Source organism: Perca flavescens, chromosome 8 (genome assembly GCF_004354835.1).
Source record: "Perca flavescens isolate YP-PL-M2 chromosome 8, PFLA_1.0, whole genome shotgun sequence".
Lineage (NCBI taxonomy): Eukaryota > Metazoa > Chordata > Actinopteri > Perciformes > Percidae > Perca > Perca flavescens.
In genome coordinates, this window is record NC_041338.1 from 4,215,455 (window position 1) to 4,233,209 (window position 17,755).

General features: G+C 42.3%; 1 protein-coding gene across 2 annotated transcripts in view; it reads right to left on the reverse strand.

Moving 5' to 3' along the window:
- Window positions 1–17,755, reverse strand: part of cdh13 (cadherin 13, H-cadherin (heart)) — a 402,025-nt gene that overhangs the window by 121,540 nt on the left and 262,730 nt on the right. For both annotated transcript variants that reach the window (XR_003693189.1, XM_028585823.1), the window contains exon 8: window positions 11,772–11,950. Coding sequence is in view for 1 of the 2 variants with exons in the window: in XM_028585823.1 (XP_028441624.1) it covers window positions 11,772–11,950 (179 nt within the window). In the remaining variant the exon portion in view is untranslated. The remainder of the gene's footprint in view (window positions 1–11,771; window positions 11,951–17,755) is intronic.

A 17,755-nucleotide genomic window follows, 5' to 3' on the forward strand; every position in this document is an offset into this window, starting at 1 on the left:
GAAAATAATATAGGAAAATATATATGTATAGGAGAATAAGGTATTGGAGTGGGAGTTTAAAGGGGTACTCTGGCAATTTAGTATTACACATCCAAAAAAGGAGATGAGAAATGGTCAAAATTGAAGCTTTTATTCCCTAGTATGGGTCAAGCTCCCAAAACCCTACATTTTCCAAAATGCAGCCAATCTTTTAGTTAGACCCTCCCTGCTTAGTAAACCCCCACTTCTTGAAATCTCCACGCTCCTATTTTGTAATGCAGGCTTTCTGTTATAATTTATAAATCAAGCCCAATCCGAGATAACCCTGATGATTTTTTGACTTCCCAGCAGAGTCACAAAAGACATCATATAAAAGACATCATATAAAATGTTTCACAGACTTTATACGACCCCTCATGTTGAATTAAAAGACATTAGGGGCCCTCTTTTAACGATCTAAGCGCATGGCGAGAAGCGCATGGCGCAGGTGCGTTTAGGACGTATCCAAATCCACTTTTGCTAGTTTGACGGTGAAAAGAAGGGTCCGTGCGCTGGGCCAAAAGGGTTGTACTTAGTGTCTTCATTAATTCATAGGTGTGTTTTGGGCGTAACATGCAATAAACCAATCAGAGTGTCATCTCCCATTCCCTTTAAAAGCCAGGCGCGTTTGGACCTTGGCACATCCCTATTATGATGGCAGATTTGCACCGTAATATTTTTATTTGTAATCTTTTGAATGTTTGTGTGCTGCTGCGCTTCCCTGTGTGTGTGTGTAACAAGCATAGTGTGCACGCGCTGTGCACGAGCCTTGGGGCATTTTACTAATGCGCTGTTAAAATAACAATGAAATGCTGCGCTATTGACTTTAGACCAGGTTTTTGTTGGTCAATGGCGCGATCACTTCCCGCTGCCTCAAGATAGCAATACGCCAAGAATTCACCTGAACACACCTCCCTGTAAGACCAGCACGCCCATGGGCGCACAGATGGGCGCAGGCGTATTTGCTATTTAAACAACGCGGGCGCTAGACGGGAAATTGACAACTAGCTAAGACACTTGTGTCAGGCTTTGCGCTGCGCTGCGCTGCGCTGCGCTGCGCTGCGCTGCGTTGCGCCGGGTGCAAGATAGGGCCCCATGTGTAAAATTGGTGGACTGTCCCTTTAAGGAGATGAGTTCCTCTTTTTGTATTCTTCAGCACAACACCTTAACATTTCCTTTCATCCTATAATACTTTAATTGCAGCTTGATGACCGTGAATTCACTTGACAGACAAGACATTTTCGTCATCTGCCAGCTTCTTAACTTTTAGACTTTGAACAGATTGTGCTGCTGCAGTGTCTCTATCCCTCAGCCACATGGACATACATAATGGATGCCTGAAAAGTCATTACTGCACTCTGGGATGCAAAGCAGGTTACTGGATACACACAGCGCAAACTCTTCGAGCTCCTGCAAACCACGAGGGGAAGAGATGACGTATCTCTCTCTTTACTTGCTCATAAAAAATAAAACATTGTTTTGCCTTTTTCTTTAACCACAAAAATGCATTTTTAAAGTCAAAGAAATAAGTCAGATTTGGGTAAATTGTGAATATTCAGAGCAAATATCCATTAACAAAGTGGTATAGATACTATAAGAGAGCTATATCAGTCTACCAAATCTGTCAAGCATGATTTTTCTTTAACACCTGTGTGGTGTTCATATTTTGGTTACCAATGTTCCTGGGTCTGTTAGACCCACCACATTATTAGGCTTTTAAATCAATAGAGCCATACCAATTTATGTAAAAATACTTAACAGATGATTACTTTAGCTCAATTACCAATGATATATACATAATTTGTAAATTAAACTGTTCATGTTTGCCATTTAACCATGTGCAGTCATTGAAAATAAGCCAAGGCCGATGAGTTTGAGTTAAAAGAAATAATAAATAGCATAATTTTTCTTTTAGCAAACATTGAAAACGGGTCCCACAGACCCAAACAACACACAAGGGTTAATTATAATATGTATATATATTAATTATTAACTATCTGACAGGCCTGTCCAATTGGCAACAACTTAATTGTGCGTCAAGACGTTTTGTAAAGTGATAATCATAATGTGAAAAGAACATTTAAGAATTTGTCTCTGATCGACTCCCACTTATCTCTTCTTTTTTTTTTTTTACCTCTATTATCAAACGTGTCCTGCCTTATTCCTCTCTGTTGTTCCACCCTCTCACGGTCTTAATGATCACATTTTTCACCTTCTGTCCTTTTATTTTTCCCAGACTGGTCTGCTCCAACCAAGCGTCTCGTCTGCTCTTCAGGTGAATATAATTCTCTACCTTTGTGGTTCATTCTGGTCCCAGGCTTTCATTGACTACTGTTGGTGAGACTCAATTAAAGCAAGGCGAGGGGGGGGGGATACGATTAACAACGCACACTTTTACCCACAATGCCCAGGGGGCTCAATTTATCTTGAGGAATGCATAGCTTAAAAAAACAAAAAAACAACTGTGATTGACACCTCTAACCTTCATGTGGATGTAATCTTCATCTTTAGCACTCAGAGATCTAATTAATTAGGGGGGATCTCATTTCCTCACTAATGCAACTGGACAGAGGCATGATAGAAGGGGGAGAGGAGGAGGGAGGGAGAGGAAGGATTGGGATGGGGTGGGGGGCGTATTTCATCAATGCCTGTGAACGGCGTCCGCCTTGTTGATTTCGGGGAAGAACAAGGGAGCGTGAGGTGGTTGGGTTCACACCAACTCCACCGTATTGATTACAGCTGCCAGAACTCTGGCTACCGGCCATCCCATGAGGAGACACTACAGTAACACTCTCTATAATGGGCTCGCTTGATAATATACTTAATTCTTTCACTTTGTTTTTTGGACTTCTTTTTTGCTGCGTTAAAGCCATCATCTACAGTACGTGTGCGGATGTTATTAAGATGTTATTTGATTCTTCTTGCTGCACTACAAACAACGCGTGACAATTTAACTCCTTTCACAAGTCACTCACACTGCTCTCGAGTGACTGAAACAGACAAAGACATTAAAAGGCGCGGCCGTGGATGCATGTGCCTGTTTGAGCGTGATTCAATCTTGACTTGTTTTAGTGTAGCAGGTGTCCCTGTCACAGCAGTGTCTGAGTAGCAGCAAGACGAGGCCCTGTTTACACGATGACACTCGCGAAGAATAAATAAAAGTTTCTTTCCATCATTTATTATTCGGAACCTTTTAGTCTTCTAGATGATCTCGAGTCCCCATCTGAATCCATTTTTAGCAGCCAGTGAGACATATTTCCCATTTGGAGGCCACTGGAGACCAACAAGACACACACACACACACACACACACACACACACACACACACACACACACACACACAATGCTCTAGTTAAATTAAAAAAGAAACACATGTCCATCTCCAAAGGTTATTGTGTTAATCATCAGCAAAACTATCAATTTAGGGAGTGACAACCAGTTATGCCCTCTCTTCTCAACATTCACAGAAGACTTTACAGCCTCTTCATACAAAACATTACAGGGCATGGAAAGAAAAGAAAAAAATTCTGTATCGACTATTTTTTTGAAGGGAAAAAGAAGACCTATGAATATATTTCACACTACTTATAGTCCACACTGGTTGTCAGTCATTTCTACACACTGCCTGTAGTGTATATTGATAGGTCTTGATTCTCTTCGTTCTTGCAGATCTAGGCCTACAATTCTGTATCTTTAAATGACTTCCACACAACTCCAAAGTTCGTGGCTACAGATATGGTTGGAAAAAGAAAAAAAAAACATCTCACTCATTTGGTGTTGCTATGAATAAAATCACTTTGCTGTTGCTTGCTAAAAAAAAAAAAAAGAAGCGTTCTCCATCCTGCCTCTGCACACATGAACCTTCCCCAGTCTCACTTCTCCATTAAGCTGCCGACTGGAGGCTGCGTCTCTTAGCAGATATCGAGCCGGCACTTCACTCTCTCTCTCTCTGATCATCCGTCCCTCTTGTCGACCACCTCGCAGACTGCAACGCACCTCTTTTGCCCAACTTTTCTCCTTACCCACCCTGAGCCTTCGAAACCCTGTCCATACTGGCCTGCATCTCTCTCCACCCAGCTCATCTACTCGCACCTTTCCAATCTCCAGATCATAATAGCTGGATGAAAGGGAGTTTATAAACTGAAGTGCACATCAGATCTGCTGTAATGAAATCTTATCAATGTGTTCCCCGCGCTGTATTATTTGCATATAAATGACATAATATAATAACTCTCTCTGGCGTCTACCTGGGAGGAGTAAATATTTCTCTGTCTGCTTTGTCCCGCCGCTGTGACACGCGGAAATGAGACGCTAATTGAAGAGAGGAAAGCATCTTTATGTGACGACTGACATTCAATTATGTTTTGGGGGGATCAGATTAATTGAAAAGAGAGGAAAGCGAGGATCTTTATGTGACTGAATGGAACATTCAATTATGTTTTGGGGGGATCTGACAAATAAATAAAAAAAATTAAACAGTGTGGTGAAAATAACAGAAATGTTTGAAAACAACATTTGGACAGGAGCCCGGGAAAGAAGAGCAACAACTGGGGAAAGAATCACAACTGAAGGCAGCCGGGTATGAGGATGTCCTGAGCCAAATAAGCCATTAGGCAGGATGAGCTTTCTTATCAGCCAGACGCTGTGCTGCTCTGAATGGAATCACTATGCTATGACCTGCGAGTAATTGGATGTCCAGAGTGAAGTATTTTTAATGGATACAGAAAAACAGGCAGCTAATATAAAGTAAACGTATTCAAAACCGATTCAGAGTGGATTTGCTGACAGATGATGCGTGTGCCTTGAGCAAAGAATAGCGGCCGTCCTGTCAACAAAGATTATTTTTAATGGATACAGAAAAACAGGCTGCGCGTATTCAACCGATTCAGAGTGGAGAGTGGCGCTTTTTGTCGAACTGTCGCTTTCAGGTGCAAATCTTTTTCCAATAATGGTTGTTAAGCGCCGCTATTCTATCTGAAAGTCAACTTCAGGTAAAAACAAACAGCAAAACATGTTGTTGCACCGTATTGTTTGTTCAGATGTGCTTTCTGTCTAACCAAAAAATAAAAAAAATGGATTTAACAAGCACTTACAACACACGGACGGAGGAGGGAAAGAGAAAAGAACTACACTCGAGTTAAAAGAAACATGCGGTTTTAAACACACACACACACACACACACACACACACACACACACACACACACACACACACACACACACACACACACACACACACGCATCCATTTTATCTCCATGTAATTCACCTTTGTAGAACACGGAAGGGGACATCTGCATCAGCGCAATACAGCATTGCCGTGATGCTCCCGGGTGACATCATTACTTTTATCGCCACATTTTCATTAATTTTTTTGCTGGGGAAAGTTACATGTTGTGTGATTATATGAATATATAATAAACACACTAATCCTTCTTTATTTATTAGTTATTGAATGTCAACAGTGATACATTGCTTCTTCGTCAGAGCCGGTTTTAGCTTGCTTATAAAAAACAACAACAACAACACACACACACACACACACACACACACACACACACACACACACACACACACACATCCATTTTATCTCCATGTAATTCGCCTTTGTAGAACATGGAAGTGGATGGAGGGGTCAGGCGACTCCATCGATTGGCTATCCTTAGCAGTGACAGCTCCCAGATTGGCCAGCGCGCATTAGAGAGTCAGAAAGTCACACTGCCATTAGCAGCCTGTCCTCTCTGGTTACAGCCTGGCTGCACACAGACACTCCATAGACTGAAATAGATCACAATGACTGGTGTGCACGTGTGTGTGTGTGTGTGTGTGTGTGTGTGTGTGTGTGTGTGTGTGTGTGTGTGTGTGTGTGTCTACAGTAGGAAATGTGATCACTCTATCACTGCAAAGTAGCTTCAAATATATGTTGTGTGTGTCTGTGTGTCTTACTGTCTTTCTGTCTGTGTGTGTGTGTGTGTGTGTGTGTGTGTGTGTGCGTTTGTGTGTGTGTGTGTGTGTGTGTGTGTGTGTGTGGCTGTGACGAAGAAGCAATGTATCACGGTTGACATTCAACGATAATAACTAAACAATGATTAGTGTGTTTATTATATTTCACATCACGCAAAATGCAACTTTCCCCAGCAAATAAAAACAGAAATGAAAATGTCAGACCACAGGACGTGTTTTTTTTATACCCGTGTTCATTTGACGATTCACGCTCGTTACAGGTTTTTGCATACAGCTCATTACGAATGAATCACGTGAGTAGAGCCTCGTCACTTCGTAGACCAGACCGTGCTCCCTGCCTGCCTGCCAGCCTCCATCTTCCCTCTCCACCCCTTCAGCTCACAAGCCTCTAGAAAAAGGATGGACTGCAGTCTGGCTGGTGCATGAAATCCCTGTTCACCGAGGAAACAACAGTCCGCCTGATGAATCGGTCAGATGACATATTGTGATTGGTGCTTCCGGCGCTGTCCCAAGCGGGCCTGACCAGAGCAGCGCGTGTCCGATCGTCTATCACACCATCTATCTTTATTGGGATTACGTTTTATTTCTGTATTCCGCCTCTATTTTGTTCTTGAGTTCCTCTACAAATGACATCTGTGATGATATTTTATTTTCTCTGGGAAGCTGAGGCATAACTTCAAGCTTAGACATGTTCTCACTAACACACACTCATAGATACAATCGCACACATGGGAACAAAACCTAATTCCTTTCCGTCTTTCGGAAAGATAACATAACACCTCACACACTCGCCTCTGTCGAGACTTCTGTCGAGACTGCCGTACACTTGCCTTCACACGGGCCAAAGAGGCATGCTTTTTTTTTAATACTGGTGAGAGAGAGTCAACCCTTTTCTTTCTTATTACAGTTTTTTTTCCGATTGCTGAACGACAGTGGGCACAACTGGAGTCACGCGTGCAAAACTCTAACTCCAGTCTGCACGGCAGCAGTTCATGTGGACCAAACTCTAGTTCGTTTCTCATTGCTTTAACACGGTTTTCAAAACTCTACACACTTATCGCATGACTTTACCCACAACGTGCACAACACTGTGGATCTACAGCACTTTGTTCAAATGCTAACACACTGCTATCAGAACTGTTAACCACACATTCAAAACAGAATAGATTTCAGTCTGGTGCCTATCAAACACTGCTGATTGGGATTTTAGCTGAAAGCCTAAGCAGGTGTCCCGTTTTAGACTAGTTAGTGAACATATAGGCTACGGTATTTATACAGAGAAAGCTCAGAAAGCCTTTTTTTTTTTATACAAACACCAAATAAGAAAGTATACACTGTACCGTTTGAGAGAAACATGTCAAAGAGCATAGATACCAATATGTTCAGGTAAGATTTTATGAGGTTATGTACACAGCATATATCTTTACAATAGTAAAACTGCATTCTTACTGTTTTTCAGAAAGTAATGGAGGTGAAAGCAATGGAAACGCCACATTCATTAGTATTTAGAGATGATGCAGACATCCAACGTGATGAAGAAAACTTGCCACATGATGCTGGAGAGAGGCCGGATTAGTCACACTGTTCTTTGTTACTGTCACATATGTACCTTTAGTTTTTTTCCCCCAGTAATTCCATAAATTACTAGAGACAAATTACTATTTTGAAGAAAACTGCTGATTTTCATTCCTTCTTGTTTACCTTACGTAAAAATTGGTATATTATACAATATATAGCTTTTCAAGTCACTCAAATTGTTCAAACTGTAAAGATGAGAAAGTTTGCAATTTGTGTATTGGTTTTTGATACGAGTGTTTTTCCTGAAAAACAACTGTAATAGTCAAATGTATGACGCGTGTTAGACCTAATCAGAAATGTGTTAGTAAGTTAAAGAACAGACCGCCTCTCCGTCTTACATTACACTGACTTTTCTGATCCAATTCAACTTTTTTGTGCAGTGCTGTGCACGTGTTTGCATGTGTTACTGTAGCTACACAGCACAGCCTCAGCTCATAAATAGACACTTTGAGATGTTCTAAGAAAACAGGTGAAGACGGACATTGTTGTGAAGAAGATTGATTTCTTCTAATGCTTTTGGGATGATTACGAGAGATTTGCATGTGTATCGAGTGCGAGACATGAACTTCGTCTTTTCAGACTTCAGAAAATGGCCTCCCCCCTCCCCTCCCCCGCCAGCATTATTAGCTGTCAAAAAATCACAGCCTGCCGTGACAATAACAGAAGACAGAGAGAGTAGACGTGACGAAAGTGAAGCGAGGAGAAAAACACCGAACGGTGGAGTAAATGTAGACACCAAGACGGGATTTTATGCCAAACGAGAAGGCGCTGGAAGGACAATCAAACTGATTTCAACGTGACACAATTGATTTTCCAATTTTCTGCGGATTGCTTTCTGCCCACCCGGGGTAGGTGAGGTGTCTGTCCGAATGCACTTAGAGCTCCACCTGAATTATGTCTGTGGAATTTAGACAACGGATGGGGCAAAGGATGAGCCAATGTCTCGCTTTTTCCTTTTTTTTTTTTTTTTTCTTTTCTTCCTCTCTCCCTCTGCTTCCTCTTTGTTTTGCTGTCTCTTTCTGTCACACATATACTGCACACATATGCTGGACATTCTGTCTTCGACAACTTTATCCGACACGGCAGATGGAATGGATGGGTGTCATGCCGGGGCCGTATTTCTGAGAATGTGCTGAAGTGGCTGGGTTTAAATCTCTGCAGACCTAGGAGGAGGACAGTTTAAAACGTATGCCTTCTGCACTTCCATCTGGCTCTGCTGACTGACTGAAGAAGTCTCTCTTTTTTTCCCCCACTGTTGTTCTACAGTGATGCTCAACTGTGGCCAGAATATTGCTAAACTCCCTGAGGACCTTTTTTTGTAAAATCCAGCACGCTAGTAAATGATGGCGGTGTTGAGCATGAGGGGGGGTAGCCACTTGTAGTTACAACATAAAAACAACCATACATGGTGCTTCAGGCTTATACTGCTTTTAGGTGGCCACATTTGCAACCACATTAATAGCACAGAGGGATGGTTATCAGAGATATGGATTAGTCTTATCTGTTTGGCTGTTTAATAGAGAAGAAAGAAAAAATCACCATATTGGATTTCACTTCTTTGGTTTGGAAAGGAGAGAGTTCTTGAACTGTGACACTTTTTTACTTTTTTTTCACAGGTTTTTTTTGTGTGGGCTTTTTAGGCCTATATTTTTTTTGGGACAGCAGAAGTCATGAAAGAGGAGACAGATGGGGAATGACTTACAGCAAAGGGCCACAGGTCGGAGTTGAACCTGCGGCCGCTGCGTCGAGGAGTAAATATCTATATATACGGGCGCGTAAATATGGGCACGCGCTCTACCAGGTGAGCTACCCAGTAAGGGTGTGCAAAAAAAATCGATTTACATTCGTATCGCGATTCAAGCTCTACCGATTCAAAATCGATTCATAGAATTCCAAAATTCGATTTATATATATATATATATATATATATATATATATATATATATATATATATATATATATATATATATTTTTTTTTTTTTTTTAATTAAAAAATGAAATTTGTTTTTTTTAAATTAATATTTTTTTTAATTAAAAATAAATAAATAAAATTTAAATAATTAATGTTTAATTAAAACAAAAATGTTTAATTGTTTATTGTATGTCTACTGCAATCACATGGGAAAAGTAACTACATTTACATACTGTGAATACTTTTTTTAAATTGAGGATCGTTTTTGAATTGAATCTTGAGCCTAAAAATCGATATTGAAGCGAATCGGGACATTTTCGGAATCGTGCACCCCTACTACCCAGGTGCCCCTAAAAGGGACAGTTTGATAGAAAGATTTGTTTGTGTTGAGTTGCTGTAGAACACAAATGAGTTGGCACAGACCGTAAAAAGGAGGAGAAAACACTGCTGTCAGCTAGCTCTTTGTCACAGCAGTGAGACTTTCCAAAAAAGGAAATACACTGGGAAATCCTCAGCCATCACATCTTATTCTACTGCTTTTTAATCCTTTTTGTATGACAAGACACACTGCATTTAAAGAGACATTTAGCATTGAGCACTATAACAGTGTCAGACCCCCACACCCCTGATCTTTATTCATTTTCAGACTTGTGTTCTTCAGTGCCCACCCACTAGTGACTCAAATGACATCACTTTAGGTGAGTTATCAGACTTCTCGCAGCTTGCTCTGGGCTTTATAGAACTTTTAGTACTCCCCAAGAGCAAATGTGGAAAATAAGAGCTGTGGAAAACCCCTTTACAAACACAGTACAGCTTGCTTCCATGCAGGTCTCAACAACATTTTTAAAAAATAAAACCCAGCTCCAACAGGTTAAAAACATAATTACAAACACCTGTATCAAAACAGATGGAAATCTGACAGGAACAGGTGTGCAATCAGCCCTGTCCAGACAGCCCCCAATGAAAATCCACTTAAAGCAATGTGTGTGGACAAACCCGGTGTGGCCGCCACCTGAGGTGCTAATTAAATCCAGGGTGTAAGTGAAATAATCAAACTGGACTCCAACGTGATTCTGCCGACACAGAGACAACCGACTTCAGTCTCAGGTCTTGGTGACTTTGAAAAGACTTACTAATGACTTCAAGAGTTCATCGCCTATGGAGAATAAAGTGATAGGAAGAATCTGCAACACCAGCCTGTTAGTGTTTTTTTAATACATCTTGACTTTGAAGATCTTGCTTCAATAAGCTCACTATCCCGGTGGAGAAAGACCCCACGTACGTCTCTTGAAACATTCAATCTCTGGATCGCCTCGCAAAGAAAAGAAAAGAGGGCATCGCCAGCGCTCGCTGCATTGATTGCATCTCATTCCGCCGTACTTTTAATCAATTACGCCTCTATTAAGCGGTTGCCTGTAGCTCGGTTGAGCGGCTCATCAGGGCGGTTTAGCCGCCGTGGTTCCAGCAGTTCCGGATGGGAGGGTTTTCAGCCAGGCTTGTTGGACACCACCAGAGCCGGCGGATGAGTGTGTATCACCTCAATTAAACTAGGCACTAAGTGTCTGACAACAGCTAATATTCCTCCACCACGGGCGAGCCCAATCGATGTTCTGGCATTCGTCACCCTGCCGAAAAAGCAATCATCCCGTTGTCTCGCGCCGGTTAGACGAGAGAAATGGAGAGACACTCATCTGGCGTCCGCGCCTGCTCATTGGAATGCACCAGCGCTTATTCCCACAAAAGACACACACACACACAATCACACATATAGGTGTCATATGACACACACACATACTATCTTTGTGGGGACCCATCATTGACATAATCCATTCCCTAGCCCCTTACCCTAACCTTAACCATCACAACTAAATGCCTAACATTAACCCTTACCCTCACCCTAACCATAACCTAATTTTATCCCTAATCCTAAAACCAAGTCTTAACCCTCAAACAGCCCTTTAAAGTTGTGGGGTCCAGCATTTTGGCCCCACAAAGCTGTTCGGGACCCCACAAGTATACTACACTCCCGGATTTTGGACCCTACGAATGAAGTTAAACAAGAACACACACACAAACACACACACACTGTATATAAACACTTTCTCCGCTCTGCTCACTGGCAGCATCGGTGACATGTTGAGAAAGAGTAGTTGTACCACAAGCCTGCAGCGCCCCAAAACATAAAAATGACAGCGACTGTGAGACTTGTGCCAAGAACCTGTCCGGTAAGAAGTCCCACTCGGTTCCACTGGGGGGAAAAAAGGAGCATCACTCAGTGCAAAGCTACACAAATTAAGCTCACCTCTCTGTCAAGCAACTGGTGGGAGATGACGGTGACAATGTCGCCTCTCTCGGCATCGATGTAGAACATGTTGGGGGAAGGCTTGTCCGGCGACTGCCTGACGATGTTGTAGCGCAATGCCGCGTTATCCGTGGCGGGGTCGTCTGCGTCCAACGCAGTCATCGTCATCACCGTGGTTCCTGGACGAGACAGCCAAAAGAAAAGGGTTAGGCCTGAACCTTAACAACACTAAGCTAAACGCCGGTGTCGTGTATATCTTTTTCTTTTTTTTCTCGAGAACAAAAGACAATTTTAGAAGACACAGCAGCGCACTGGAGATCGAGGAGCACTTTTCACCGTGGTTACAAGACATGAAAGCGAAAAAATAATAATAGCTTCTGATACAAATCTCAGAAATAAAACTAATGGAACAGGCAAACATATTAGACTCCTGTAAAAAGCATGCAACTTTTGACATTTTCTATTTCCCAAACTGGTAACACTTTACTTGAAGGTAGTGACATAATCGTGACATGACACTGTCATAACTATGACATGACACTGTCATGAACGTGTCATAAACGTTATAAACATGTCATAAAATGCCCAAAAAGATGCTAGAATGAATAGCTGTGGATGCGGGGAGCGGCCCATAGAAAATGCTGCACGCACGCACGCACGCACGCACGCACACGCACACACACACACACACACACACACACACACACACACACAGAAAGATAAGGGAAGTTTGCTTAAATGTAGAAAAGAGGATGGGACACACACACACACACACACACAGACAGACAGAGACACACACACAGACACACAGACTGAGACACACACTCACAGACATAGACACACACAGACAGACAGACTGACACACACACACACACACACACATACACACAGAAAGATAAGGAAAGTTTGCTTTAATGTAGAAAAGAGGATGGGACACATACCGAAATGTACACGTAAAACACACACACACACACACACACACACACACACACACACACACACACACACACAGGCCATGTTAGGTTGTGTCACTTGTGAGTAGTGTTGACCATTTCTCCAATGCGGGCAGAAGTGTCTATAAACCCGAATCTCCATCCGGTGCCTCATGTTCTTGCTGTCATCAGCTTGCCGTCAGACACCTCTGGTTAAACTATCACTTCTTCCATTTGTTTAAACTATATGAGAGATACGTGACTGCATTCTGATGAGACGGTGTGTCTGGGACACAGATGGATACTCCTGATTCTGGCACACTCTAAAATGTACGATATATGATTATTTTGGTGTGTTTGTGTGAAATTTGTAATGATTTATTGAAATGGCGGGTCTGTCATTGGTTTTTCTATGAACAGTAAAGAGCTATAATCGGTAGATTTGGTCACAATGACGCACTCTAATTCTAACATGACAACTAATCAATGTGAATGATTCTGCTTCCAGTTTTTTTTTATCAATATGGGAACATTTATTTGATGAAAGTCCTGCCTGGGTTATGTTACATAAAGCAGATTCTTTTCTTTTGTACAACGATGGAGCCTGCTAAAGTTGTACGCGTTTTCTGCCAAGCAACCCCTGGTGATTTCTTGCTTGACCCACATTTAACAAAACATTCTGCTAAGCACCAAATAGCGGCACCGCGTAGCATGGCTCATAAACTTCCATCTCTTTTTCATGCTTCTCCTTAATTCCCGGCAGTCCTTTTGCCACAGTGCATTAGCCAAACTATTCAAATAAGACACAAAAGGGCTGCTGGAAAATATGCAAAGTCTACATGAAATAACGGTGGCTTAGTAGCAAACGTCTTTAGCCCAGTTGAAGGTAATGAGGGGCAGAGAGGTGTGGGTTTTATCCCCTTGGCATTTGCACTTCAAGGTGAACCATTAATGGTTAAGTAAACCAGTAATCCTTCCTCTGCAGAATAATTACACAGTCCCATCTCCTTCATTACCTATACTCTGTTCCACTTCACACCTCACTGTTAGAGATGACTCACACAAACACACATGGTCGCACACACAGACGCACCAACCAGCGGCCAATGCGCGTTAGGAAAGGACGAGTGAATTGGCGATCTTGAGCAGATCTCAGTGAATTATGTTCTCATTCCGCTGGCTAACCGAGGTCTCAATCAAAGCAATCATATTACGTGTTCTACGTGATGTCAGAGTCCAACTGGCCCTCTCAATTCCTCGCTGACTTCATCAGACACCATAATTCCTGTCACACATGGGTATCATGTAACCAATAACCGTTCTAGTCTGTCCGGATTACAACACGGCATCAACATCAATCAGCTTACGTGATAAACATCTAGCGTTCTGTAATGGGACAACGGGCCTGGGTAGAACTCTAACTCTGATGTCTGTTGTGTTTAATCGTAACATGATATCGCGTGGGTGGCCTCAGCGAGGACTCATCGCCCTCTCCTATCAGCTTCATCCTGCGGCAGAAGCCAAAGGCTCAGTCACTCTTAACTGCATTCGGTCGGTCATACGGTGGGAAGGATGTGAACGCGCAGGACTGCCATTACCTCGCTATCACTTGGACCCATCGGCCGTGCTGCTGGATGACACCAGCTCAGACCGGATCAGGAGAAAAGTGATACAATAAAGACGGAGACCGCAGAGAGAGAGAGAAAGAGTCTGCAAACACACCGTCTATCAAGTCTGTTTATATTGAGTAGGGCACGATACGAGGAAAATATGGTGCTGCTGGATGTCACTCTTTTCGGACGGTTGTCTGTCACCTTCCGCTTTGTTTGTGTTGGAGTTTTAAACTCCGGTGGATTTATGAGGACTATGGTTCCTCAGATATCTGCAGACAGCTAGACAGCTGGCCAGACTATCCGTTCAATCTTTTTTGTTGCACGACTAAAGCCGGCTACACACTGGCTGCGTGGCGTGAGCGTGGCGTTTCTGTTGCGTGTCAGCTGCGTGGCGTTTTCTATGTCTTTACACGCGGCGCTGCTGCTATTCGCTTTGTCTGGACACGTTTCCCATTGATAAAATACCATGTTAAACATAAATATAAACTGATTTGATTACAGCAAATACAACGTCGGCAGTATTGACGGCAAAATAGGCAACAGAATATTTTTGTATTGACAGGTGCAATATTAGAAAATCAGTTTAAAAAAAAAAATTACATTTATATCTGCATTTATGTCAAAACCTAGAGACTTTCAAACATCAACATGTAATTTATTAATATGTATTTGTGTCAAAATGACATATAAACATATTTTCCTATTCTATTTTGCCCGGAAACACTTCCAATACTCTTGCGTGTCGGGTGAAAAATAGGCGTTGGTTCTATTTCTAGCATGCACGCGTTTTCGGCGCGGCTCAAGCCGGCCTGAGATGTGCGTGTCAAGCAGGCAGTGTGTAAGCTCTAACCTGTCAACATGGGAGCCGAAATATGAACGGACACACCACGCAGCTGACACGCTCACGCCACGCAGCCAGTGTGTAGCCGGCCTAAAACCTTTAAACGTACACGTTCCACCAAAACAAGTTCCTTCCTGAGGCTATTTTGCAGAGGCACCGCGGCGCCGTCCAGCGCTTAAGACCACCCATGACGACTGATTGGTTTAGAGAAATGCCAATAAACCAGAGCACGTTTCTCTCCCTTCCGGGAATGCCGCGTGGACTAGATAGACCCTCGTCCGCAGCGCCGTGGAGGAAGGTCTGGCAATGCGAGAGTAGATAAAAAAATGATAACGTGTACTCAGTTCTGCATTTCCGCTGCTTTCAGTGTTCTGCTAAAATACAACAAAGTGAAAGGAAATCATATCCAACATTCTTTAATTGAACATGCTGGACATTGAATTGAATATAAACGGCACCACTTTAAAAAACTTAATGACAATTTCATTTTAAAGTGCAGTTTTCAAATGATATTTTCTTTCAACTAACACAAAAAAAGTGTCTTTCGCGATATGTCGCAGCCTTTCCCGATGCGTTTATTGCGGCAGTTGATACCTCGATGGCTATGACAAAAAAAAAAAGAAACAGAGCAGGGCTATGAGGTAAAACACATGAAAAGACATAACAACCAACACAGATCCACATGTTGTGGATTGATTTCATCACACGGTCTGGTGGGACCAGCCTACAGCTAACTCCTACATCTTTGTCAAACACCAAGGGCAATCAGAGGGGGGCTGGCAGATCTGTGGACGCCACCAGGGAACTGACACAGTGCGAGAAGCCAAGATGAAGATGAAGAGAACATAGACAAGATTTAGATTTTTTTTAACCCTCTTGTTGGCCTCGGGTCAAATTTGACCCGTTTTTAAAGTTTCTATATCATAAATTTGGATTTCATTTAACCAAAGTGCCCAAATATAACATGAATGGTTCCAAAAATTGAAGTGGTTTCAAAACAGTAATGATATACTGACTAGACTTTGACATACAGTAAACCCGTCTGTGATTATCCACTCCACATCCTCTGATCTTAACAATTAGTCAAAATAATTCATAATTTCCAAGGGTTTTTAAACTCAGAAATTGGGTATAATTTCATATAAATGTGGTTTGTTGACCATGACTTCCAACAAGAAGTGTAAAACTAGTGACAAGTTGAAATGAAGTTGGCTAAGAAGTTGCAAGCCTAACGCTAAACTGGGAGATAAAAGACGGGAGTCTACTATGTGTAGTAGTGCACACACAAACTGTCTCTGAGTGACACACAGTGTATCACAGTGTGAGTGATTGAAATTTCATTTTTAACTATTCAAAGTGTATGATGGATATTCCAAAACCTGAAATGGGATTTATATTAATAGCACTCAAGTGACTGAGAAAGAGTCAGAGCTGACCCATTTTATTCTTAGGTGTGAATGAGATCAAAGGGAGTTCAAAGATGAATCATCTCATCCAATGCCAACAGTGTGGAGATTGTACATGACGATGGATTACAAGCACGTATTCATAAGAAGCAAAAAAAAAAGCAGTGGTACCAGAGAATAAAAGAATAGTGAAAGAAAATCATTAAAGTAGAAACTGCCACCACTCAATATTTGCTTAACCTGCAAACTGATTTCCAGTACTTTTTTGAGCCTTTAAAAGTCCAGTTTTTATTCTGTCCATATTTACTACGCTGAGATTCTGAATGGCTAAAAGACAGAAATGTGTCACTGTTAAAAACTGTGTGTTTGGGATAGTAACATTTGTATTTTATTCATGTTTCGCAGTAGCCTGCTGGTTGACAGCAGACCCTTCTCAGTTGTAACTGAGAGTGGGTCTGGGGAAGGTTCATTCACGGCCCATTTCCAAAGGGGCGTCACCAACGGATGCCGCTCAAATGCCTCTGGGCGCAATTGGATAGTCCTTCAACCAATCAGAGCAACGATCTGGGTGACGTAGCAGCGACAGCGGCATCAATGGGTTGCTGCGCTTCGACGGCCGTCATGTTGAATGTAAACAAAAAGCTGCTCGCCGTCGCTGCGCTATCGTCACTGTGTAAAGCCCGCCTCTACGGTTGTGATTGGTGCATCCATTTGAACAAATTGGAAATGGGCTTGAATGGGCTTTTGGCCAGACAGACTTGCAGAGCAAATCTCAAATTTGCCGGAAGTTCGTCAGGGTTTACCCAGGCTAGTTTTGCAGCACAAATGTTGTGATCTGGGTTTTTGTATTAGGATTTCTTTAGTTTTTTTCTCCAATTCTCTCCTTGCCGTCCCGTTGTTTTTTTTTTTTTTTTCTGTCCCTGCAAGATGTGTGTGTGTGTCATACCTGTCAAGTATCCCGTTTTGGCCGGGAAAGTCCCGTATTTTACCCTTCTTTCCCGCCGTCCTCCCGTATTAGTATTTTCCCGTAAATCTCCCAAATTTTAACCTGCGTTATGAAAAAATAATAATACCCCGGGCCCGAGTAAAAAAAAAAGCAAAAAAACATTCCCAATCTAGGCTCTGTCACTAGCCTCGCAATAACTGCCACCTGCAGTAGCCTACTACAGGTACTGTAGGTGGCAGTTGTCGC